Raw genomic sequence first — 27,801 nt, forward strand, 5'->3', positions numbered from 1 at the left:
CATGTAACACTACTGCACTCATAAAAGACTCAGGAGATCACAGTTCTGGTAACTGCATCCAGGAAGTGAGATGCGATGCACACTAATCAAATTGAGTTCCTCGAAAGCTGCTACCCTTAAGAAGCTTCAGTGAGATAAAGGGTTATCTTCAGGGATCTGTAAGAAAAATTCTGCAGCAAGTTAAATGAGGCACACCTCTATTCTGAGATAAACTTAACAAAAAAGGCAAGTTTATTAAAATTAATTTTCAAAGTTTTAGATACTTTTATTGAAAATAACTCATTTTCTGGGCAACTCAAGTTGCAGCAGCTCATGAATTGTTTCCACTAAAAGAGCACTTTCTTTCAAGAAATCTTTTCATAACATCCAACAGTTCAGAATAAAACTGTTTCAGAATACAATCCTCATGTACCACATATTCCACAATAAATTTGAAGGTAGCATACAGTAACACCATATAAAGTGATAAAACATGATTTTTCAGTTAGTCTAGACATACTGAGCTGAAATTCTTTATAGAAAGCCACAACACAGTCACAGGATGTTGTATTTACTCAATTTCACAATTAAGTCAAAATCCTATGAAAAGTTATTCAGGCTTTTCAAATAATCCCCATAGTTAGTAATGCTTGAATGAGTTCCTAGTTGAGGAAATATTCCAATTACATATAGCGTAAGTTAGTACACTAAAAAATAAAGTTCAGTAAAACTGGTGAAACAAGCTTAGATTTACAACTGAAGCAGTTTATATGTAGTATTAATTTATAATACAAATAAACCTCTTAGTGTACCTGTTTACACTGAAGAGTTCACAGACAAATGCAACACAGTCACAGTTACTTCAAGTCATTTTAAATAAATTCCATTTAAAAACACTTTTGTGGTAGCATTCCATGTGTTACAAGCAACCCTTTGTAGTAAAAAATATGCACAAGTGAGCATTTTTCCTCTGCACTCAAATGCAATGAGGTTGGTACAAAAGCAATAGCAGTTTTCGTATTGTTGAAATTTGCCATTTAATGTTTGAATACATTCTCATATAAACGTGGTGGTTATACATAATGTGCTTTTCTTGCCCTTTTTTTTTTTCTAATTACTTACTACTTGCTGTTTATTTCATATTTATTTTAGACTACGGAAATAATATTAGACAAAAAGCAAATTCAAGCAATTTTCTTATTTGAGTTCAAAATGGGCTGTAAAGCAGGAGAGACAACTCACAACATCAACAACGTATTTGTCCCAAGAACTGCTAATGAACTGACTGTGCAGGGGTGGGTCAAGAGGCTTCACAATGGAGATAAGAGCCTTGCAGATGAGGAGCATAGTGGTGGCCATTGGACATTGATAATGACCAACTGAGGGCAATCATCGCAGCTGATCCTCTTATAGCTGCATGAGAAGTTGCCAAAGAACTCAACATTGACCATTCTATGGTCGCGGCACATTTGAAGCAAATTGGAAAGGTGCAAAAGCTCAATAAGTGGCTGCCTTATGAACTGACCAAAAATAAAAAAAATCATCCTTTTGAAGTGTCATGTTCTCTTACTCTACACAGCAACAACAAACCGTGTCTCTACCAGATTGCGGTGTGACAAAAAGTGCATTTTATATGACAGCCGGCAGTGACCAGCTCAGTGGCTGGACTGAGAACTTCCAAAGCACTTCCCAAAGCCAAACTTGCACCAAAAAAAAGGTCACAGTCACTGTTTGGTGGTCTGCTGCTAGTCTGATCCACTACAGCTTCCAGAATCCCAGCAAAACCATTCCGTCTGAGAAGGATGCTCGGCAAATCGATGAGTTGCAGTGAAAACTGCAATGCCTGCTGGCAGCATTGGTCAACAGGAAGGGCCCAGTTCTTCTCCATGACAACACCTGACAGCATGTCACACAACCAAGGCTTCCAAAGCTAAACAAATTGGGCTACAAAGTTTTGCCTCGTGTGCCATATTCCCCTGACCTCTTGCCAACTGACTACCACTTCTTCAAGCCTCTCAACCACTTTTTGCAGAGAAAATGCTTCCACACCCAGCAGGATGCAGAAAATGCTTTCCAAGAGTTTGTTGAATCCAAAAGCACAGATTTTTATGCTACAGGAATAAAAAAACCTTATTTTTCATGGGCAAAAATGTGTTGATTGTAATGGTTCCTATTTTGATTAATAAAGATGTGTTTAAGCCTAGCTAAAATGATTTAAAATCCACAGCCCAATACCACTGTTACTTTTGCACCAACCTAGTACAAAAAGCCAAAACTGGTCACCCCAAACATCTTAAAGTAGAACTACACAGAGAGGCACATAAAACTGAAGCATAAGCCTGCTAAAATAAAATTACAGAACCAGGATTTTTTTTCAAGAATGCATGTCTTCTCTGTTAAAAATATTCCAGGAAAAGGTATCCACTGTACTTAGCAGAACTTGTTCATCTTAAAAAGAGCTGTGGTCTGGGACTGCTCTGCAGTACAGGCTAAGCAGATGCTGAAGTCACAGCAGCCAGCTCTCTGTTGTGCTCGAAGTTACAGACTGGGAAGGATGAACCATTTTTAGTTCAGTAGGTGCAAGAACACACCCTTCATTCTGCTGAAAACTATTTCCAAATTTATCAGGTTGTCTGAAGAAAGAGTAAACCCCCTTTGTTGGCATAGAATCCCATTTCACAAACATTTAACTACTTCTAAAACTTAGTGTTCTTTCTGCTACTATTCATCAGATTTGCCAAAACTGAAACTGCATTTAACACCATTTGCACAAAATGTAAGTAACAACAGAAAACTACAAATAAGTGTCATTAAGAGAAATAGTTAACTGCTTCTTCTTGAAGAAAGGTGCAAACGTACTAAATTATTTGTTTATACATTCTTGGCTTTACCTAAGGTATGTAGTGGGAAAACATAATAAAATTGATAACATTACAATACAAGCCATAGCCACAGATAACGGGATGCATTTTCTTTGCCAGGTGAGGTTCAGAGCTCACACAGGTAAACACACTTTTCAGCATGACACAAATATCTCCCCATCTGTGAAATCACACTGCTCACTTCCACTGTCTGGTCCTCCCTATTCACCTCTGCTCCAGTAAGAAAGGTGATGATATGCAGTTTTTATCTACTGGCTATGCTCCTCAGAGCTCCTCTACCAACATGAAGCGGTCCATGGCACAGCTTCTTCAACAGGCAATGGCTGTGCACTTAAAGAGGAGGTCAGAAGATTGTGATGCGCATTCCAGACAGGTAAAATTGTTATCTCAGTTGCATGTGCAGCAGAAAAAGAGATATCACTAAGTCATAACTGTCTTTGAATAGCGCTACACCTATATTTTAGAGGTTTGTGCACAAGTAATCTTCAAAAATGGAGGCTTTGTTGACAGTTCCATATAGAATCACAGAATGTTAGCGACTGGAAGGGACCTCAAAAGATCATCTTAGTCCAATCCCCCTGCCAGAGCAGGAACATCTAAGATTTGAAAATCTAATTATGGAAGGTTTATACCACATTTTATCATTTGCTCTTCTAAGTAAGAGTTATAGTTAGTGTACACTGCTCTTACATTGTGTTATTTAGTACTTTAAGGCCACTACCTTAATCTGGAAGCACGACTTCTACATAAGAGTATACAGCTGGATTGACATTACACCACACTACTTCTTTAAGAAGTTTTTTTCTTTATTTGACTTCTTGAGGAGTAAGCTTAATCTCTAAAGGCAGATAATGTCCTCAGGCATGCACAAAACAGTTTCATCTCAATATCACTATAGTCTGTCCATAAATAACTTAGCATGTGCTACAATAACAAAAACAACAACAACAAACTAACCTCTACCCCCACAACCAGAAAACAACTAGCTAAACAATGCCACAGCCCCCTAGCCCTGTAACACTGTTTCCCATTCTGAAGTTTTCTTTGCCCAGTTATGCTGCCTTCTATTAACAAACAGGGAAGCTAATAAATAATGGAGGGAAACATTCTCTTTCTGTGGTGTATTTGCATGTAATTTTCAATGCCACCTTTAGGTCAATTCTTTAGATATTAAAGAGTAGCACCATTTATTTCTGACTAATAGAGAGAGACGGCTGTCCTAACAACTTGAGATGGATTTCGGAATAGCTTCCTGGGAAAATACATCTAAACCACATAAAATTTTTCTGACGCCAATTAACTACTGTAACTTTGTTATAGTTGTTATATTAACTCCAATGCATATCTTGTCAGGAAATAATTTTAAATGGGAACAACCTAATTTCACCAAAAAGAATTTCAAGGCACCCTTGTAACTAGCCCATTCGATTACTTGTAAACGTATAGCATTTCAAAACCACTATAACTCCACAAGTTTACTAAACCAATTATCCAATCTAGGATAAAGGCTTATATTTTTCTGTAACCACCAACTTAAGTAAAGTCGCCTCTTCAGACAGCAGACCTGGCTACAACATCCTAAATCGTGCAAACAACACAAAACAGTAAACTACAACCTTAAATTGCAGCTGCTGTAAAATTAAGCCACATCCAGGACACCAGCAGCTACTAACTGCCTCGAAAGCCAGTCCAGTCCTTCATAAAGTCCTGTACCACTTCGGGCATCACAACCCTGAATAAACCAGCTACGGCCACAGCAGAGCTTGTGGAGACTCAGCAGATCTGTGATTTCTTCCACTGAAAGTGCACCTGCAACATCCTGCAACAGAATCAGATACAAAGACTCAATTATTCTTCTGTGTTAGTCTGAAGCTTTTTAAACTGATGGCTCAGACTGTAGCTGCAGATCATAATCAAGCTTTCCAAACACAAAAGCCAAATGAAAGTTATGCCTTCTCTACTTCTTACCACAAAACAAGAACTGTAGCATCATGTATTTTATGCACATTAAACATAAGGAAAACATCTACTTTTTAATGCTTTACACATTACCAGTCTCTACCCATAGCAGAGGGTTCAGAAAGCTGGAACTTGATACACAAACTGAGGAAAAGAGTAACAGAATGAAAGAAAAAAGAAAAAAAAAAATCACAAGTACCTGTTTATTAGCAAAGATTAAGAGCAAGGCATCCCGCAATTCCTTCTCTGTTAACAATTTTGCAAGTTCACTGTGTGCTTCACTGACCCTGTCTCTGTAACTGCTATCAATGACAAACACCACCGCTATGAAAGAAAGAGAAAAATGTTTAACACACATTCAAATATAAACTCTGTAAAATTAGCTTTCAACTTCCACAATTCTATTTTTTTTTCTAGCAGTATTCTATATGAAGTTTTTCAGCAGTGCATATCTTCAATTTCAAATCCAAGAGGACTGAGAAATGTCTTACATACCTCTACACTTCTGACAAAAATCTAGAATTCATCCTAAAACAGGGAAAAAAATCTGAAGCTTTTTGTCTAGCCTAACATAAATGCTGTAATATTTTAAATACTTAGGTCTAAAATCAGATTTACTATGTGTGGATTGAGTCTCTCATTAACCATTATCCATTTACACTCAATCAGCTCCCACACAACTACTCTAGTTTCCCTTAACTGGCTGTAAAATTCACAGGTTTAGCCAAATCAACACAGCTCCCTTCAGCTACAGACTATGCAGTCCAAGGAGCATTGCCATGGGCTTGACACCGCAGCAGCAGATTTTGGTGTCCACTACAGAGAGTAACCAAGATGCCACAAAGACTGGAGAGTCAGGGAGGCAGAGCTAGAGGACAGAATTTAAACTCATGTATTTTGCAATAAAAAAACCCCACCACCAAAACTAAACAACACTTCCTGCAGGTATGCACCAGGTTAACTGCTTAGACTTTCCCTCCAACATAAAATTCTTTAAGGCACACAGGATTCCAGGCTACTGGTGCTTACACAGAACATTTTAGGAGGACAACAGAAACCCCAAAATACAATTTTTAAAAGTTTGAAAAGCTAAACAATCTGAAACATTAAAAGTTTACAATGAAGGCTGAAATAATGCACAAAGTTAAGTACAAACTTATGTTTGTCATGCCAAAGTACTTCTGGTAATTCTGAATTCCCCAGTTGACCAAGGGAAGGCCATCAATGCAATGTTTTTGGATTTCAGTAAAGCCTTTGATACTGTCTGTCACAGTATCCTCCTGGACAAAATGTCCAGCACACGGCTGGGTAAACACACAGTGCAGTGGGTGAGCAATTGGCTGATGGGATGGGCTCAAAGGGTTCTAGTAAACAGAGTTATGTTGGGCTGGCAACAATCAGTGACTAGTGAGGTTCTGCAGGGCTGGCACCCTTCAGTGTCTTCATAAATGACTTAGACTCAGGGCTCAATGGAATAGTAAGTTAGTTTGTCGATGACCCAAAACTGGGAGGAGCTGCTGACACTCTTGAGGGCAGTGAGGTCCTGCAGAGGGATCTGGACAAAGTGGAGAACTGGGCGATCACCAACCACATGAAGTTCAGCAAGGGCAAGTGCTGGATTTTGCACCTGGGACACAGCAACCCTGGCTGTACATACAGAGTGGGGAACGAGAGGCTGGAGAGCAGCTGTGTGGAGAAGGATCTGGGGGTTCTGGTTGATGGCAAGTTGACCACGAGCCAGTGTGCCCCAGCAGCCAAGAGGGCAACTGTGTCCTGGGTGCATCCAGCACAGCATTGCCAGCTGGGCAGGGAGGTGATTGTCCTGCTCTGCTCTGCACTGGTGCGGCCTCACCTGGAGCACTGTGTGCAGGTCTGGGCACCGCAGGATAAAAAGGATACAAAGCTACTGGAGAGTGTCCAGAAGAGGGCTAGGAAGTTGGTGAAGGGTTTGGAGGGGAAACCTTAACAGGAGCAGCTAAAGTCTCTGGGTTTGTTCAGCGTGGAGGAGACTGAGAGGAGACCTCATCAAAGTCAACAGCTTCCCCACAAGGGGAGAAGAAGGGCAGGCACCAAACTCTTCTGTCTGGTGACCAAAGACAGAACCCAAGGGAATGGCAGGAAGATGTGCACCATTTCCATCAGTTTTCAAAATCAGTAGAAATCTACTCTATCGAGTCTATGACCAGATATTACACCGCAATACTATGTCAGAAGTTACAGAACTTTGTAGATTTTTTTCCATGGCCAAATAAAGGCTCCTAAAGGCTGACTGTTTTCAAGTGCTATTTAAATTTCATACCTGGCAAGTACTACTTCTCACTATGCAAACTTTGGAAAGCTGCACCTTGTCTGTTGTCAGCTAGAACCAGTTCAATGGAGATTCTAATTTTACTTGGCTCCATGAACTGTCTGATGGATTTATGGAGAATGTACCTTTACCACGAAGTGGACAGTATGACCAACTGTATTAAAATGTCTTAGCTCATGAATCTGGCAGCTGTATTTTTCATTAGATGAACAATTTTCTGCAGTTATAAATTTTTTCTATTCATAATCTAGGTTGCATTTCAAAGCCAAAAAGAAGACAAATGCAGTTTAAAAGTTATATTAGTCTCACCTTGTGTATTGAGATAGTAATGTTTCCACAAGGGCCTCAATTTGTGCTTTCCTCCTACATCCCAAATAGTAAACTTCAAATTCTTGTATTCTACTGTTTCAACATTAAAACCTAGAATGAAAATAATTATGTTTTATACTCTTGTTCTATATGAATATAAAATAATAACATTGTACCACTAAGTCAAACATTTAAAAAAATCATTACAATGAAATTGTTCTTACTAACCTATTGTTGGAATTGGCTGCATGAATTCATCTTGCTTTAACTTAAACAAAATAGTTGTTTTGCCAGCTCCATCTAAGCCTAGAGTGACAACTCGAATTTCCATTTTTGGTCCAATATGTACCCTGTTGTCCTGGAAGAAAGAGCATACTCAAAACAAAAGCAGGTTTAGGCAATTCAAAATACAAAATCCTTATGTTTAAGGAGTTACCTTGTCACTATTTGTAAAGTGAAATGGATGGACTCCAAAAACACAAGCCACAATTATCAGCTACCTCAGGCAATAATTTAAACTAAAATATCCAATAATCTCTGTAGTGAACCTGTAGCTTTTGCCTGAGTTACCACACACCTTTTTGAAAGACAGCCAGTCTCATGTTAGTATGTCTCTACCTGATAAAATTTCAAATTCTTTCATCACTATTGGCTCAAGCCACATGAGTTGTTTGTCACAATTAGTCAGAATTCTCTGACCAGAGAACTCTGTTGATTTCCACTGTGTTTTGCCACGTTATTAATGCACCCACCTACAGAACTATTTTCTTGCTAGAGACTCTATAGCTACGCCTCTTCACCTAAAGCCACTGCCACTCCCTTTACCACATTACGACAGTAGCATTATTAGCATTAAGCAGTAATCTGAAATAGTGAAGAAAAACAAAGAAAAGTCCACAAGTCTTGCTTAGAGGCAAGGAAAGAGAATAATTTTCCTATTGGTAGTTTAGACCAAGCAAACACGTATATTGAACAAGCTGATGCTAACAATGAGATCAAGTGGTACAACTCATATAAAGCAGCAAACTATAAATAGTAAAATAAACAACATAGGTAAAGATTACTATGTGTATCTGAAACATATTTTGAAGTACTTAGAAATGCTATCCTGATGAAATACCAGACTTTCCATCATCAGAACTATGTGGCAATACATTTGTTTCCTTGCAAAAATCTGGACAGCACTGTGCTGAGCAACCAGTACACAAAACCCTGTGTCTGCTCTATACACAGCTTTTTATTTCCTCTTGCATTAGAAATGCCATTTATTGAGTGCAAACATGCCACAGCCTCTCCTGGTACAAGATCAACATGCACCAGTGTGATCAGATGTATACACTTCTACATCATGTGACTTGAGAGACATACACTTATACAAACACATAGAGAAATATATACAGGATCCATTATATACCTGGATATATGGCATTAAGAGAGTTACCCTCAATTCTACCCTCTGTCACAGATGAAGTAGCATACTTCCAGAACACTCAATACAGATTAATTCGATAACCTTATGCCATTGCAATCTCCAAAGAGAGTAAAAACAACTTGAGAAACTACTTTCTAAAAAAAAATTAAAAATATGCAAATAGCACAATGCAAAGGTCAGCAACATCAAGATTTTAAGCATTAAGAGTCAGATCAAATGTCCACCTAATCTAGCATGTTGTCTGAAACTAGGTAAACATGGGTACATGTAAAAGTAAGGAACAAAGAAAGCACATAGTGATAACTCCCCTAAATACTCTCATTGTGTCTAGCAGCTTGCAGGTCATGGACTTGCTACTATAAATAAATCAGCAGCAAAAGAAGGGCTCAGGAGAATCTCCACGCTCTGGTGGAAGCAGGGTTGGGGAAACAGTGACGGAAGATGAGGGAAAGGCTGAGGTGCTAAATGCCTTCCTTGCCTCAGTCTTCAATAGTCAGAACAGTTGTGCTCCAGGTACCTAGCCACTTGAGCTGGAACACAGCACGGTTGGTCTCTTCTCCCAAGTAGCAAGTGATAGGGCAAGAGGAAATAGCCTCAAGGTGCACCAGGGGAGGTTTAGATTGGATATTAGGAAAAATTTCTTCCCCGAAAGGGTCATCAGGCATTGCGACAGGCTGCTGAGAGAAATGGTGGAGTCACCATCCCCGGAGGGGTTTAAAAGACACATAAATGAGGTTCTTAGGGACAAGGTTTAGTGCCAGAGTTAGGTTATGGCTGGACTCTATGATCTTGAGAGTCTCTTCCAACCAAAATGATTCTATGATTCAATGAAAAGTTCCTACTCACAGAACAATGTATAGCACCTGTAGTACAAGTCAGGAAAAACTGACTATTGCTTATAACTAGAAAATGACTCATGAAAAAAAAAAATCTTCCTGCAACAACTATATCAGCACCTTTAATCAAAAATGTTATTTAAAAACATCTGGCCAGTAAAGCCCCATCATGACTGCATTTCTGGCAGGTGTATAACTTGATAGCTTACTTAAAAACAGGTAACCTGTGACTTCTGTTCAAGTAAGACTTGGTGTTTTCTTACATGTCAGTACAGAAAGTGCAGAAGAAAAACTCACACGGCAACTGTGATGTCTTTTTTTTTTGTCCTTGCCCTTTCTCTCTCAAGAAATTTGTTGCTGTGACAAAAGCTGTATATAGGTTTAAAGATTCTGTTAAGTGCTTTCCCTCTGATAAATTACCATCTTCTTTCTTGGTACTCTTGGTGCTGGTAAGGGTTAACAGTTCCCCATACTTGCTTCAACATTGATAGATAAGCACTCTTTACTATCTCAGGTACTGTCGTCTTAATCATTTTCCTTCTCGCCAGTACGTACACACAAATATTTAGGATGTCCAATTGCTATTCCTGTATATAACATGCCGCAGCCACTGCTCTCATTTGACCCGGAAAAAACAGCACTCTCTCTCTTCAAGTAAGGATAGGAGCCACTGGACTCCTGGATAGGAGCCACTTCCTTGACACAAGCTAAGTACATGGAGACATGTCAATCTTCTTTGGTTGAAGTCCTCATAAATACACAGGTAAAGGCGGATCCATTGGAAACAATCTATTAACAACATTTGGGGAAATAAATTATTCTATAGTAACATATTTATTGAAACATTTTCAGCATCTTGTCCTGGAATGCTCCAAATCCTGCTCTCAAAGATTTGTATGTGGCATTTCCCTTGATGGTTTAGGAGGAGGACATAGCACTATCCATGTTTTTGCATCACCAAGGAAACAAAAAAAGTAGACAAAACTTACTCACTTTCAATAGTGAAAAGGACTTCTCCCACCCCTCAAATTTCTAAGTGAGAAAACATAAAAAATGAAAGATTGAAGTACTCATTTTCATCTTACTTTGTCATGGTTGCTGTGGGTTTTGTGAAAAAACACATTTGCTTTGGCTCCTCTGAAATTCAGAAACTAAGCTTCAGAAGATTTCACAAAAATACCAATTTGTCACAGGAGAAAAACAATAGAAGCCCCATTTCTTTCTGAAGAAAGCTGAGGTGTAGAGAGACACTGGAAGAATTCTGGGTCCTCCAAGCCAAGAACTATTACAGATCTTCTGTTACAGCCTAGCTGGCTGCAACCATTCACTTTCCAAGTGCTCAGAAATGCACAATCAAATTTTTCCAAGTCAGATTAACAGCTCCTAAAGGCAAAACCAGACATCCAAAATGCCTCTCTGACTCAGTCCTGTCAGATGGCAGCATCATCAAACTCTGAATACACAGAATCCAATTAATCATCTATGAAATTTAAATGCTGCTTCATTCATGGAACAATGAGGACTTGCAGAAAAGGTTTTCCTGACCCTGTGAACTCTGCTGGATAGTGAAAGGAGGGGCAGAGGTGAAAATGTCGCATTGGCAATGCAGTTATTACATGGAAATTCAAATATACTAAGGTTACAAAACAAATTATCTGGAAGAAATCGAATTTCTGACATCAACAAGGATCACCACAGAATCTCCATGGAAGCATCCATTTCCTTATAATAAAAGCTTCAACAGCAACAATTAAATCCCGTCAGTTTCATCTCAGCAATGATCCTATTTATTTTTCACCCATTCAGATCCAAAAAACCCAGGTATCAAAGTACTTCCTATTCTTTAGAGTTTCAAACTTATTTACTCTCCTATGTGAAAAGGATCACCATTATCAAACTCCAAATAATTTAATCTCTTTCAAAGAACAGGTGCCATTGAAATGAAATTAAAGCAATAAAGAACCTACTTAGAAGATTAACTGTGTCTAAACTACCAATGAATACAAAGCAACTATAAGACAAATTATAATTTAATTAATTGAAATTAAATTATTTTTAATATTATAACCTGAAAGTTATAGTAGCATTATTCCATTTAAAAATAAGTGTGCAATTTTGAGGAAATAAAATAATAAAAATTCTGCAGAAGTTATGCTGTCCTCATGAAAAAGCCAAAAAGACATGGAAAAACAAGAGATAGATTCCCGTTCTGAGTTGAATGCAAAACAAATCAGGGATGTTTTCAAAGAAAGGTGTTTCCAGAGCTCACAGATACTATCTTACATATTTAAAAGAAAGCAGCTAAGGTTCCAGCAAAGCTACTGATGCAGTCAAACAAATGTTTCTCACACTAATTATAACAGCAGTGGTTTTGTTGCTCAAATACTTGATGACATCATCATATGATAAGACACTCTGGCTCTAACTGATACTGGACTGCCTACATTTGCTGCAAAAAATACAGCATCATAATGAATATACATTATTCCTGCTTTCTTTAAAATTATAGTTGGGATGTCATAAAGTAGTTAGCTATATTAAGAATACCTTTGTAAAAGTGACAGGTATGCTAGCATCCAGCTGTATGTGATCCGCAAGTTCTGTAAACTGCTGCTGCTGTTTCTGTAATGTCTCTAACAATCTTGTAATTTCCTGCTTGGCCAACACTACTCTGCAGTCATCCTAAACAGACAAAGAAAACAAAAATACGCCTTTCCTTTAGTAAATTACTTAAAATAACTAAACAAATGTAAATATGATGGCTGTAAATAAAGCATTTTAAATAGAAATGCTCTAGTTAAAGAAACTCACATTTACAAAATAGATTTATTTAAAATTGCAATACAAATGGGAAGGCCTTGTCATTCTTCCTTGATACTAATAGATACTAAATAGTCCTGCAGTTTTAAAAAGCATTTTCTTTGATCCCTCTTAATCCTGTAGGAATAAGAATATAAATTATATGAAACAGTTATGTTATATATCAAGACTATTTATATCATACATATATCATTCCAGCTGCTGAAGTAGAGCTGCTGCTTTGCAGCATACAAGCAACACACTTAACACAGATTAATATACATGCATTAAGGATGGAAACATTTGCATAGTTAAAAGTACATCTGACTAAGCACTCAGACACTCTAAAAAAAAAAAAAAAGTAGAAATAACCTATTAATGAGGTGATTTCTCACACAGTTTACTGCTCACTACATACGTATTTACTTTTTGCTGCCACTAAATTAAATGAGTAACAGACTAACCAGATAATTTAATATAGCCGGTTTCTTCACACATTTAATATATTGAGTTCACCATATTGCAAGTGCTGCAGAAAGTTATTCAGTCCTAAAAATATTCTTTTTCCTATCAGCCTCATTTGACAACTATCTTCAAACATTTATACTGGTAACTGCAACTATAAAACCCTTTCCACACATCTTGTCTTTTTTTGCTTCATTTTCATCTCTCCTTCCCACTAACCTCACAAATAACCAGAAGTTATTCTAGACAAGAGAATCATGCCACAGGATTTCCAGCAACTGGAACACTTGATGCTTTCATACTGATTACCCTTATCTAGTATGTCCTTGTAATTAATACTTCAATCTCATGTTACATCATTATTGTTTTAACATTGTAAAGGAAATATAAATCAAGAGTACCACCTAACTTTTTCCTTTGTAACCTAAACTTAATTTGCAGTTCCACATATTCTGTCATATGTAACAGCTCACTTGCCAACCTACCTGTTGTAAAGTCTTCTCACAATGAAGGCAAGCTGTTGAAACCTGTGACAAGAGGATTGTCATGTCTTCTTGCTGTTGCTTAAGCCAAATCAACTTCTCTCTCACGTGAGCATCAACAACACTGAGAGCCATCTCCTCCTGACGACAAAGGGTTTCATGAAGATCTGAAAAGTAGGCTCGGACACATGAGCGAGCATTCTCTGCAGTCCCTGGTACCTACAATGTTGCAGTCAGGAGATCCAGAGGATTAAGGACACCAGTTAATTACAGAAGAATATTTTTCATTTTATTCCAGTTTCTAACTTATGTTCACATCTGCTTGGCTACATCACAGTTCAAGCCCTCATTATACAGAAAGTCTTATCAACCCTGAGAATAACATCCTCCAAGAAATTACTCCAATAATCAAGCAGCTTACCCATATGCATACACATCTTACTAAAAACGACCAGGGAAAAGAGCCTCAACAGTACCACAACACCTGAGAACAGATGCAACCTGTTACAGTACTTCAATGCTGTACTAGCAGTTATACAACTTCCCCTACTCCCTTCTTACTTTTGAGTAGCCTAAAACCAGTGTAACAGACTACAAGTTCCCTTCTATCTGCTGTCCTAATCCTCAATATTGATTTGGTAGAGATAAGAAGTTAAGGCCTTGTCTTATAAAACCTATGTATACTTTTAAAAGAAATTCCTTATCTTGGTTATTGGCAAAAAAAAAAAAGAAAAGCAAGCATACGTGTTCAGTATGGGCCATTCCAACTCCATCTTCAACTACTTGTTCTCCTCCTTCTATATGCTGAACAATTCCAACTAATTTTCTGGAATAATCTGATATTTCTTCTGTGAAAGTTCTTATACAGTGAGCCATGTCTAAAATGGATGCACGAATCTGGTTTGCTACTGGTTCCAAGACAGAATGCTATGAATTAAAAGCAACATAAAGATTAATCATAAATATCTTCCTTAATAATATTTTCTGGTTTACTACATATTTAATATATATGTGTTTCCATGTATATGTGCAAATGCATATGTATATATAGGAAAGGCAAGTAAAAATTTAAAACCATCTTGCAATTTAAAACGCCATCAGTAGTAACAGCTTATGCTGAGACTAAGATAGGCATCTAGCAATTATACAAGTAAACACAAATTTGTCTATTTACTATTATGAACTATTAAAAAGACAGGTGGTTGGACTGCACCAAGTTGGTGACTCAATGCTGTGAGAAGTTCAGAAATGCATCAGATAAAGAGACTGTCCATCTTAATATATAAATAACTTATTGTGGTCTTATAAAGAATGTTTTTTCTCTTGTAATGGCAGATAATGAAAGATGGGATGGAATGGGATAATGAAAGAACAGTACAAAGTTACTCATATAAAGATATATCAAGAATCCAGCCTCCTTTCTTGATAATATTTCATACTTTAATTAGATAAATCATTATGCAAGCCACCCCACAGCATAACTAGAAACAGATTTTTGGCAGTACCTTATGACCTTGATGCTTCCCGTATTCTTTGCAGACACAACACATAAGCGGACTCGCCTGACAGCCCTCTTCTAAACAAACAAACTCAATAGCATGTACTTGGTGTTGGGAGCACATGGTCTTCTCGTGAGGCTTATCAGCAAGAGGTACGCGCCTGTGTTTCGCTAGCGTCTTTGTAGAATGAGTCAGCTGTGAACAGTCTGCGCACAGGTGAGTGGCACAAACAGTGCAATATACAGATGCAACATGGGCTTCATCTTCATCACAACGAATGATACTCTAACAACAACAACGAAAACGATAAAACTGAGGTTAACATTTAATCCCAACAACTGAGGAAAATCAGAATACCTGCCACCAATATAACCCTGAAAACAGATTTCCCTTAGAAGGTTACATGCTAGTAAAAATTTAGACTACTTTGAAAACTTGATTTTAAGGTCCCAATAAATTTTTTAAAAATAAAATCCTGTTTCATTTACAGTCAATTCCAATAAATTATTCTAGAGATGTTCAGCGATTTTATAAATCCAAACTTCAGTAGAAGTTGTAGAGGTTTAGAGGCTAAAATAGTTCAAGCTCCAGTAATTTCCTCCAAGGCAGCCATCAGAGAACAAAGAAGTACAAAGTTACAGAGAGACAAAACACCAATAGGCAAATAGGTAATTAGAACACTTATCTACTCCTAGAATGGCACCGCATGATACTTTTTGTGTACCAGTTAATACTGAAATGATTAAAGCAGATAGTTTTGGTAATGAAGTACTATCACATGATGTAGTGATATCAGATGACTATAAAAAGCAATTACTCTGGGAGAAGAGTTGAAGTCTTTAGGAAGAGTTTCTAAGTTTTAGAAAACTGTCCTTAAATCACTATAAGTGAAATATCTAAATGAGTAACCCTTTATAAAGAAATCTTTTAAAGCCTAAAAAAGGGAGAAAGAGTATGCATGCTTGGCAATACCTTTTTATTTTCTGCTTTAGTAGGTACATATTAGCATTTAATTATGAAGCAATTATTTGAAGCCTTAATATTATATACTGAAAGGAAACAACAGCATTATTAGTGAAATCACATTTGGCAAAGAAATTACTTTCACTTTTTTCTATCTAGAGATAATTTTCAACAAATGTAACAAACTTTTTTTTTTTTTAAAATATATTCAGTACCTCTCCAGATAGACCAATGGCTTCCTCTGCCACCCCACACTGCCCAGTAGGTCCATTCTGCAACCGTTCCAGGAGCTCCAACAAAGCAAAATTCTTTTTCAAGCCCCAGACACCAGAATCTCCTGTATTTGAGGAAGAATTAAATGAAGGGGATAAGAGGAAGAAAAAGCAAATTCCATCATGAGAAGTTTCACAAACAACAGTGGAGATTCTGACAAATATTAAAACTACAGAGATACTAACTAGAGTAAGATACAACTACCACTTTTTCTATGTAATCTCACACTACCTTTACATCTTCTTCCTTCCTTCCATTATGGAACTATTTAATATTTATGCAGATTTTCCCTACTTAAATGATGCCACTATATGTATAAAACATCTAGAAAGTTCTATTATTAAAAATTTACAAAAATCTTGGTGAAAACAGCTGTAAAATAATCTGCAATAGCAATAACTAAAGACTACAAGGAACACACAAACTCTAATGTGTATCATAAAAACTAATATTTTGCATAACTACATACAGTGAACATTTCTACTGTACTAACAGAAGCTGTGAAGCATTCACACTGACAAACCTCATATTCCCCTGAATCAAAAGACGCAACATCTACTGCAGATCATGGTCCAGTAAAAACTGGAATAAGAGTTAAAACAACACTCAGAAAGAGAGACCCACATACAAGGCTATTTGATATAGTAGCAAAAAAGAATATATCTCATACTCCCCAGAGCAAAGCTGAAGTCGTCTATTCTTGCAATATCCTAATTTTATAGAGGTTAACATGCAGCAATGTGAGAAACAAAACCAGAACTGATTCCCAATGACTGTTGCTAAATGCTACCTGCATAGGCCATGTAGCATATGAGAACTCTAATGATTGCTTTTTCATTGAAGTATCATCACTTGACTTTTACCAGCATCATTGCCATAAACATAAAGACATTTTCTCCGTTGCAAGGTGAAGGTGCCTCAAGAGATGAAGCATCATCTCTGAGTACTGGATCATTACTTTTTAGTATTACAGAATCACAGAAGGGTTGAGGTTGGAAGTGACCTCTGGAGATATATAAAAGAAAAAAAACCATATTTTAGTAGAATGCTGTCAGACATTCCTCAAATGAGATGTTTGCCATTTTCAAGGACTGCATGCACAGAATCTGAGGTTTTCCTCAGTATAAAACATCTAGAAAGTTCTATTTCATTAACTGCATGTCCTGGTTTTGTTAAAAACAAGTTTCTCTTTTAGTGAATTTGCCTGTCAGCTAAAGCCTTCATATTAGCTGCATTTTCCTGGAGAACCAGACACATGTTTTGGTAAACCTAGCAATGGAAGGCAAACTTATTGATAAGCACGAATGGACATCTCGCAAGAGGGGCGACGAGAAACAAGTGACCAAGAAACTGACCAACTGTGTATAACATTCCATTCACAGGAATACTTCATATAAAAGTGGGAGATCACGAGGATCTTGTCCCTTTTTCCTTTTCCCTTCTGCTTATGGCCGACATTAGGAGAGGACCTTGCTAGTCGTCCCTGCAAACTGAGGCCTAGTGAGAGACTGAATCCAGCTCCGGTTGGCTGCAGAGTCCAATCCAGGACTTTGGGTGCCGGCTCTGCAGTTGCTGAGACTTTCAAGATTGGTTTTGTATATTTTGTATTATTTTCTCTATTCTTATTAGTAGCATTAGTAAAACATTGTTAATTTTTCCAACTCTCTTCTCTCTATCCTTCTTTCCCTCCCGATCGCCTGTCTTTAGTGGGGAGTGGGGAGAGGGAGGGGCAAAAGGGGGAAATGGGGGCGGGGAGAGGAGGTTAACAATATATCTGCCAGGGTTTTTGTTGTCACTCTGCAATCTAAACCCTCGGCACTGCAATAGGCTGACTACCATCACTGAATCACAACTACATACTTTTGGAAATCAGAAATTACAGACGGATGATCTGGTAACAAAGAGCTGTTTTTAAATGGAGCTTAATGTTGAATTCAAGATGAATTTTCAGAATAAGTGTCACTTCTGTGAGTAGGTTTGGGTTTTTTTTTTTTTCATTCTTTGAAATCAGAGGCTGACCAACTTCTGAAGTTGTTTACTGCCCAAACTAAATCCTTATTATTGCACAGTTTATAATCAGTTTAACTCTTAATTGACACTAACAAGGCTGTTCATACGTCGTATCAATACATGCCAGTTGCTAACAATTCCTAACTTGGAAAGGACAAGTAAAGAAATGCATGAGCTTTTCCTCCACCCCAATGCTATGATGAGCTCTTCTGTTGTTGTCACAGGGATTTTATTACAATGAGTTCACCAAAATCGGTAGAAAATAGATGCATTAACCAATACTCAGTAAACCTCCAAACATCCTGTTTTCCTAACAGATACCACTGAGTTAACGCCATGAACACCTACAATCTTGTAACATTATTTTTACCAGCTCTTGAAATAACATATCTGAGAAGAAAAACAACCTCAAGTAATTACTTAATTATATCCAACATTACTGCTGAATACTAACAGAGCACTTCTTTACTGCACTGAAAGGAAGGCAAGATGTGGACATTAGTTTCATCACATAGCATTGCCTTTATTTCTTTGTCAGATGTTTACATTACTGTACAGAATCTCCTAACTTCATTGAGCAGAATGATAGAAGGTATATTACCAGTAGTGCCCAGGGTAGTGACAGACATACACTTATGGAGCAAAGAAGGTGCCACACTGGAAATGCCACACTGTATTTAAACAGAATCTGTAGGCCTGAAATTGACTAATCTGTCTTAATGAGGGAACTTTTGAACTGTGTAAGACAAGAAAAGTTTGCTGCAATTACTTTTTGGAGTGTAGGACACCACTATCTGGACAAAACTGTACATGCATGCTGCTTCTGTAATTCAAATATTTGTTCCATACTTCAAGTAAACATACCCATCTATAAATATGAGCCAAACCTTCACTGAAGTTTTGCTATTCACCGTAAAAAACAAAAACAAAACGCCTACAACCTACAGTTCTTGATTAAGTTCAAGTAACTGCTTTATTCAGTTTATGCTTTGCTTCACGCATGATCTGGAAAACACAATTTTAGAAAACAATGCCGCATCTGGAAAAAGGCTGGGCTGCCTCTCATAACCCAGACGCAAAGACTAACAGAACAGCAACTGGACCCCAAGGCTTGTTCCACATGATGCCTAAAAACTCTTCATATTTTCAGTCCTCACATCTGGTGTCTGACAGAAGTCTGCATCGGACAGGAACTCACAGAAAATGTATTCCACTCATTTTCCCAAAGAGAAAGACCAGGCTACATCAGCTGTCTAGTTCTCCTGAGTGTTGTTTCATATCTCCTAAATTATGCTGCCCTGTGGTAGTCCAGAAGGCATCTTTTGTCACAATCCTTGTTGAGTCTTAAGATTAGATTGTGGTTGGACACGATGATCCTGAGGGTCTCTTCCAACCGAAATAATTCTATGATTCTATGATTCTATATGCCCTCTGAATCCTTCTGGAATTCAGAAGTCATCCCAGTGATCCTATACAGACACTAGGTCTTCCTTCTTCAATACTGAGATTTAACATACGACAGACTTTGGTGTATCATTACAGCAAAAGTGCTGCTCCAAACTATGACCAGCAGGCAGTTATGAAAACAAGCAAAACAAAGTAGCCATCTCAAATAGTCAGTCACGTTTCACATGAGTACAGGTGTACTTGGTACACACAACAATCAGCTTTTTTATGGTTTTAAGAACATGGATCTTCAGTTACCACAGGAGTCTAGACTTGCAACACATAGAGTACACACTGCTAGAAAGACTCTTTGCAGAGTTACAGAAACATTGTTCAAATATATTCACTGCATAAAAGGCAACACTTTTATGAGCTAGATATGTTACAATATTGTTTTTAAAGAAGTGTACACAAAAGCAAAATAACAAAATACCAACCAAAAACTGAACTGCAAGCTTTCCTGTCTTCAGCTTTAGCTCGTTAAGAACTATTCTCTGTATTGGTTTTGACTGGGACTGAGTTAATTTCTTCATAGTAGCTGGTATGGAGCTACGTTTTGGATGTATGACCAAAACAGTGATGACAACATACCTGTGTTTTAGTTATTGCTGAGCAATGCTTACACAGCATTGAGGCCTTTTTCTGTTTCTCACACTGCCCCATAGGCTGGGGATGCACAAGAAGTTGGAAGGGGACACAGCTGGGACAGCTGACCCCAACTGATCAAAAGGATATTTTGTAGCCAATAACATGCTCAGCAATAAAAGCCAGGGTGAAGGAGGAAGGGGGGAGACCATTTGAAATGATGGCATTTGTTTTACCAAGTAACAGTTACTGGCAACGAAGTTCTGCTTTCCTGGAGATGCTGAACACCTGCCTGCTGATGAGAAGAGGTGAATGAAACCCTTGTATTGTTTCACTTGCATGCATGGCTTTTTTTTAACCTATTAAACTGTCTTTACCTCAACCCGCTTTTGCCCTTCCACTTCTCTCCTGTGTCCCACTGCAGGGGAGTAAGTGAGCAGCTGTGTGCAGCTGAGCTGTCCACTGGGGTTAAACCTCAACATTCTCTTTTACTTCCAGAGTTATGAAACAAGAAACATGAGACTGGCTTTCAATCTTAAGGCTTCAAAACTTGCTTGAAATACATTCAAGTGCTTTCACCATCTGACAACATTTTTCCTGCAGTACTGTTTCAAATAGCAGAGCTCCACTACACAGCTAGGCACAAATAAGTGGAAGACTGGAGTGCCCACATGCCAGCTGTTTTCCCATTAAGGGAAGCAGAATACTTAGTTTTGCTAGATGCATGCCACATCTAGGTAAAGCAAAGGCAACAATGCTATAGCACCTCTGAAGAGGGATATGAACAGGAATCAACATATCCACACTGTATACATTACCAGTTTGTACAGCTTCCAGGTTTGCTACATGAAACATTCTTTCCTAGCCATTTTCCCCCACAGTTTAAATCATCAAACATAAAAATCTCAGTAGCTAAACTCCAAATGGAAATTATGCACATCATGGGCAAAAAGCAGAGTTCAGAGAACAGGTAAATGGATGAATATTGTCTTCCAATAGCTTACACATGCTTCTAGCTATAGCTATTCTCCCCTTCAACATCCTCAACTGGTACAAAACAAACTGACTATGTGGTTTAAAAGATGCTTACCAGTAAAAGACCATTCATTTGGGGGAATCTGCTGTTTCTGAAAATGGGCCTATCAAGGTACTGGTTAGTATCTTTGAAGTTAGGTGTAAAGTAAAGGCATGACAGTCTCTCTGCAGTTATCAGTTCCACAGTTAAAGCCTTCTCTGATACAGATAGCATTATCAAAAACCAGTTTAAGCTCAGTGCACTCGACAAACTAAATTGAAGACAGAAAATAAGTATTTTAACTTTTGTTTGCCACAGATCTTGAAGGAGTTTACAGATGTTATGTTCTGGTCCTTCACAATTACAGTTAACAATACCACAGCTATCTGCCTTGATAAATTCTGACTTCAGCACTTAGTTATTTTTTAGCTCTAGCATTCCTAGCAGGATCACAGTGTTTTTCATAACATAGAGCATGGAAGAGTCACCCCCTGTTACAAGATGAAGAAACACAGAGAGCAAGAGACCTCCTAAATTATGTCAAACCAGTTTGTAAATGGAGTCTGGATTTGCTGACATTGTCTCTAGGCAGATTTCTAGATAGTAACTACTGGAAAGCAAAGGATAGAAAAGTGGCTAGAGGTTCTCTCCTACAGTGTTTAGAATAGCGCTGTCCTGTAGCAAACTAGCCATATATAACCTTCAGTTACTATAGTATGCAAAATACCACATTAACAAAACACCAATATAATGACTGTTGATACTAATGCAGACCTCATATCTCCAGATAAGCCACTAATCCGGATAGCCATTAATAGCAGAGTATATGTGGATGTACACACACCAAAAGGAGAAATCTACTTATGAAACAGATTACAGCAAATTAGCCTTTAAGCAAATATTGTCTTAGCATTTAAACAAATGTTGAAAAAGGCTGAGAGGAAAAAGCTATTCAATCATTACTACGGAGTTTCTTAAAAAGGTATTTTCTTTCACAGGTTTTAACATATTTATTATAAAAAACAAACTAAGAAGTGCTCTCCTCAGTTTACATTCTTGTATCTGATTTTAATCAGGTCAGTTCTGTTCCATGTCTAACATGAAGAGAAAGCCAAGCCAGAAACGTCAAAGCAGAACTAATTTATTGACATGCAATCAACAGAAAAGATCAGAAAAGATACCCCTTTAGATATTCTGCATTTATTTTCTAGTTCATAACTTAAAGCTGTCAGGAGAAACAAAGCTACGTTGCTTTTACGTTTTTTAACTTTTTATAATATATGCTGAGATTTGCTAAAACATGTAATACATTGTCAGTGCACTGTCAGTCTTGGACACAGATGGAAAAAAAGGCAAAGCCTACACATCAACTATTAATCTACTAAAGTAGTATTTATAACCAGTAAGCACCCTACAAAACATATGTTATCATACAGAAAGTCATGTCCCATTTCACTGGTATCTACCATAAAGTTCACATATTTGAGAAAAAGCCACTTTGCTTCTTTCTACCCTAAGCCTACTACAAAATTACTACATACTCAACATACATATTCTCAACACATCTAATAAAGTGTTTATTTTATATTTAAAAACACTACAAGATGAATCATATAAATAGATCTATTTAATCTCTTTGACTTCAGCTCAAATTCTGCTTTGGTTCACAAATGTAAAAGAGTCTAGTGATCTCATCCTTGTGCCTAAAAGGGATGTCTGTGCCCATTACAAAACCACTACACAATCTGACTGTCTCTTCTCAAAAGGAGAATAAGACACAAATAGCAGGAAGTGTGTCAGCCAAGAATGAAATAGTGACAGAGTGAAGATATTAAGACTGACTCCAGCCAACAATACAAATGTCATTTTCAAAACTATGAGGCTTGTCTGCAAAAGCATTATAAATAAAGCAAGGAAAAAAAGGGCAAGTTTTGTCTAAATGTCTGAACAACGCTGAGAGAATGTTACGTTATAGCCACATTTTCTCACACAATGTTTTAAAGTTTTGTCTTAGCACTCAAACACTAGCAATAGAATATATAAATGTAAACAATTCCAATGGGATGGATTCCATGAAGGATACATCAGTTCAACAAGTTCTAATGACAGAAAATAGTTTCAGCCCTGTAATGTGATGATGGGTAGGGAGAGTTCACCTGGGCCATAAACTGTTAAAGACTTCCTTAGCAGAGCTGCTCAGCCTAAGTCAAAAGCCAGAGCCTCCAAAGGTGTTACATAAGCACACCCTTCCCAACAGCTCCCTGGTCCACGTATTAAAAAAAAATCCCACAAAACAAACAAACAAAACACTAATCTAACACAGGAAGAAAAGAGAAAGCAGTTTGCAATAAATGATCCAGCTTCTCTCCCAAATCAAGATTCTTTAAGGAGAATGCTTTAAGAGGAGTTTCTTCTTCTACAAAGACCATTTCATAGATTTTCCCCTAAATATATTTCCCAGGTTAACACAATCTCCAGAATATATGGCTTCAAAATTCTGAAAATCAAAAAAGCTTTTCCATTACATCTTTTTGGTTAGAGAACATTAACCTAGTTAAAGATAGCCACCAGACAGCTCACGTGCCTTCAACATGTATATACTAATTTAAAATTACCCATTGGAAGATTAATCACAGGCAACTTTGTTAAAGAAGCCTCAAAAAAAACCTTCAAAAATCTATGTTTAGTCTACTCTGCAAAGTAGTATGGTTTGGGCAGGCGTTAGTCTCACTAGTTCATTGCTGAATACTATCTCTCATAGCAAAATTTTATGAACTATTAGAAGATTTTGATAAACATGTAAATGGTGTGCTGTCAATTTTCACTTGCGGACTTCATATTCCCAGGAATCCTGATTGACAAAGTACTTCTAACCCTACCTTCTCATACAGTTGCATACATACATATAAATACGTATATATAAAAGAGACAGGCCAGTAAGTTTAAATCAAGTGTCCACTTCAGAACACAAGAAATAAACAGATAGATAGACAGACAGACAGACAGATCTCTGAGTATTTATTTTAAAAAGTTCCCAAAATTCCTGGGGAGTACTTGGATGAATATAGGATTATGTGAGTTAGTAACAAGAGCAAAGGAAAACAAGCAAGTCTATCTGCTGAACGTTACAGGTTAAATGACCAAATAAAAACAACTGTAAAATCCAGTTACTGACTAAGGAACTTTGTTCAACACAGGCAGCTTTATGCCCTGATTATACAGCTTTTCTTTCAACAGTATTTTTTCTTGGCAGTGATTCTATAACCTAGATTCAGATACTGAACAGCTTCATTAAATGGCAGAATAGCAATTGCAGGAATGGGTGAAAATGGAGCTTGCTTTCTCACATGCCCTCAAATGGAGGGAAAGATGAGAAGCTACTTGGGGCTAGAGTTTCCATGTCTCCCCCACAGCTACACTCCAACAGAAATAAAAGCACAGCAGATTTAACCAACAGTAGTAACTACCAGGTGATTAGAGCAAGACAACAAAAGCACAGACTCCTCCAAGAGGGGCCATGACAAGCTACACTCCACACCCTCACCCCTATTTTTACATGCTGGAAGCAAGAATAGTTCTTAAGACAATTCTTACAGACCTGGTAAGAGGAAAAGAGGCTACAACCCTCTGCCAGCTCAAATCACCAGGCAGAACATTTTTATTCACAGAAGCATTTTTACTTTCAAGCTGTTCTGCTAAAATTTTCTACGTATCAGTTTTCTGAGCAACTGCTGGTCACAACATATCATCCCTCTTTCTAATAGTAGCCAGCAGGAAGCAAGTCTGTTATCCTAGACACAAAAGCTGAAGCTTTTCTTCCTTCTTCCTTTCTGTAGTAGCCTTACAAAAGTTTAATAACATTTCATGGTGTTTCACCAGAAGCTCCTCAGTATTACATAAAATGGAAAAAATAAAATGTCTTTATGAAGCTTCATTTTTGTTAAATCTGAAACCCACAAAAAATATTATAGGATAGTGGGGCGGGGGGGGAAGCACAATAAAATCTTCAAACTGACAAGTTCCTTATCATAATAAAAATGCTACTTTTACTTTACAATATACAAGAAGTGGTCTTGGACAGAAATGTTTCACAAAAGCAGGACTTATGCTTCAACATTCTCCTCCTTAAAAGTATACTTCAAAAATCTTGTGTAGCTATAGTCATAGATAAAGAGTAAAACTCATGACTCTTTTAACCACATCTTCTAGATCAGCAATCAGTCATGACGCTCAGACTAACCACCTCCCTCTCCACCAAAAACAAACCCCCCTTTGATATGAGACTGTTATTTCTCTTCCTGGCTCCTATCTCCATGAAAGCATCCCACAGAGTGCCTTAATATTAATCTCAGCTTGGTCTAGACTCTAGAAGATTCTCCTACTGCACAGTAAATTCTTATTTGACTGAATCTGATATTTAAACATTTATTTTGTTGATTACTATATTAAAGATCTCCTCTAAGGATTCTTCTCCTTCCAACAGCTTTTTTTACCCTGTGCTATTCAAAATGGCAGGAGCCAGTGCTATTAACAAGTTCTCAGTACAAATTCTTCTGATAACTTGTCTTCTCTGTAACCCTACATTGAAAAGGCAATTCCTGTTCTGAAGGAATCATAAGCATGTGTCATCTTTTGCCTAATATAAACCATCACTGTTGGATAAAAGCTATATCTTATCCTTTTGTATACTGTTTGCAGACACTCCCACATCAGAGGAATTCCTGTTGATAGCCTGCCACTATCAGTTATTGCATATAGAGTATTACTTTACATTTACAAACCAGGTTTGTTACCACTGTTACTTCCCTCTATATCACTTCACCATAAATCCAGACAAATCACAGAATCACTGAGTGTTAGGGATTGGAAGGGACCTCAAAAGATCATCTAGTCCAATCCCCCAATCTGTTAGTCGAAGAAACTATCTATTTAATTGCATGTTTAATTTTGTGTTTAGGACAAGAAGAAACTCATAACCCTTCAGGAACCCACAGACACTGATTTAAAAGAGAGTAATACCTTTGTAAATATGGGTGTACAAGAAGACTCCAAGGTATAAAGCTTGCAAGCCCAGGTTGAAGACGATAAAGACAAGATCCTGACTTTCATTTTCTAAGATACCTATTTCACTAGTGCTGAACAGTGCTATGAGCTTCTTAGAATTAAAAGGAAAACTGAACATTCATTAATTGAAAATATTATCACCAAGTGAAGCGTTAAGAACCTATATCTAGAATTATCTTCTAATATCCTTGGCTAAGTAGGTTTTAAGAACTTCAGCCTTACATTTTCTTACCTAGTTCAGTAACTTGTCGATCAAAAGGACAACGAACTGCTCTGCCATGAAGGGGAAGCCGGGTAAGACAGTCGTGGCAGACAGTATGGCCACACAAAAGCAGACGAGGAACTTTGTCACCTTGCAAAGAAAATACATCTTCACAGACTCCACACTCAAGAACCTATAATTTATAAAGAGACTATATTTGTTTTTGAGCTGATAAAAAAGCAAAACTTCATATAGTAAATCATACAGTTTATTTTACAGAAGTTCCTGCAATCATAGCAGATAGGCTGAGTCACTAATTTTGCTTTGTACACACAAATAATGACCATAAGGACATTTAAAGAGACATCAACAAAACATTTTAATTCTTCAGCGTCTCCCTTGATCACCGCTGGCTCTTGCCCACTTCATTTATGCACTTTTATAGGAAAAGCCCACGGATCAAGCAGCACAACTAAGTAAGCAGAAACGTCCTTGCCGGGAAAAGAAACAAGGGGCAAGACCTTGCCAAAGCAGACTGGTACCCGGTGGAGAAAGTTTCCATTCATAGCCGATGCACACAAAAAGTCAGTCATAACAAGTTAGCATTTACAAAGCTACCAACAGATCGAGGTAGCAGGAACAATCAGTCGGGGACCGGAACGTCTTAAACCGCTAATAAAAGCAACATTTATTGCCGTTCAGGCGAAAAAAAAAATAATCCAAACTACAATCCATAAGGCAGCAGCCTCTGGGAGCCCATTCGTTCCGTTTTTCCCGAGATAGCCCCTCGCCATGAGGCAGCCGCCCTTCCCTTCCCCTCACTCGCAGGCCTCCCGCCCCGAGGCATCCACGGCATCGCGGCTGCAGGCAGACGAGGAGGGCCAAGAGCCTCCGAAGCGGACTCCTGGCCCGGCTTCAGGGGACGCCCCCTGTACCCAAGACCCCGCGCTCCCCGTTCCTCCAGCCGGGCCACTGACGGCGCAGCCCCGGCCACCACAGCCTGCTCTGCCAGGACGGCGCGAAGGGCCGGGCAGCCTATCTCACCTTCACTGCGGCACCAGCCGGACCGCGGCCGTTGCCGCCGGGCCCGCGGCTGCCGTCTGGCCCCGCGCCAGCCCCGACCTTGTTTACACCCAGGGCCGCCATCTTGGGGAGGGGGGAGCGCAGCGGCCACCGGCAGGAAGAAGCACGGAGCCGGCAGGAAGAAGTACGGAGCCGGCAGCCGCCCTCCGGCCCCGCCCCGCCGGCCCCGCCCGCTGGCTCATGCGCGGCCCGGCCGCCGCCGCGGCGCTG

At 38.3% G+C, this 27,801-nt stretch overlaps 1 protein-coding gene across 1 annotated transcript; it reads right to left on the reverse strand.

Moving 5' to 3' along the window:
- Positions 1–325: 325 nt before the first annotated feature.
- On the reverse strand, positions 326–27,777 carry TRIM23 (tripartite motif containing 23). The gene is made up of 11 exons (XM_080363017.1): positions 27,553–27,777; positions 26,539–26,701; positions 16,129–16,250; positions 14,957–15,235; positions 14,196–14,378; positions 13,455–13,670; positions 12,253–12,387; positions 7,666–7,795; positions 7,438–7,548; positions 5,020–5,144; positions 326–4,680 (listed from the first exon to the last, which is right to left on the reverse strand). Exons 1-11 carry the CDS (start codon positions 27,652–27,654, stop codon positions 4,501–4,503), a joined length of 1,746 nt encoding a protein of 581 aa, XP_080219143.1. The 5' UTR covers positions 27,655–27,777; the 3' UTR covers positions 326–4,500.
- Between the last annotated feature and the right edge of the window lie 24 nt (positions 27,778–27,801).

This window comes from Nesoenas mayeri (genome assembly GCF_963082525.1).
Source record: "Nesoenas mayeri genome assembly, chromosome: Z".
NCBI classification, from domain to species: domain Eukaryota; kingdom Metazoa; phylum Chordata; class Aves; order Columbiformes; family Columbidae; genus Nesoenas; species Nesoenas mayeri.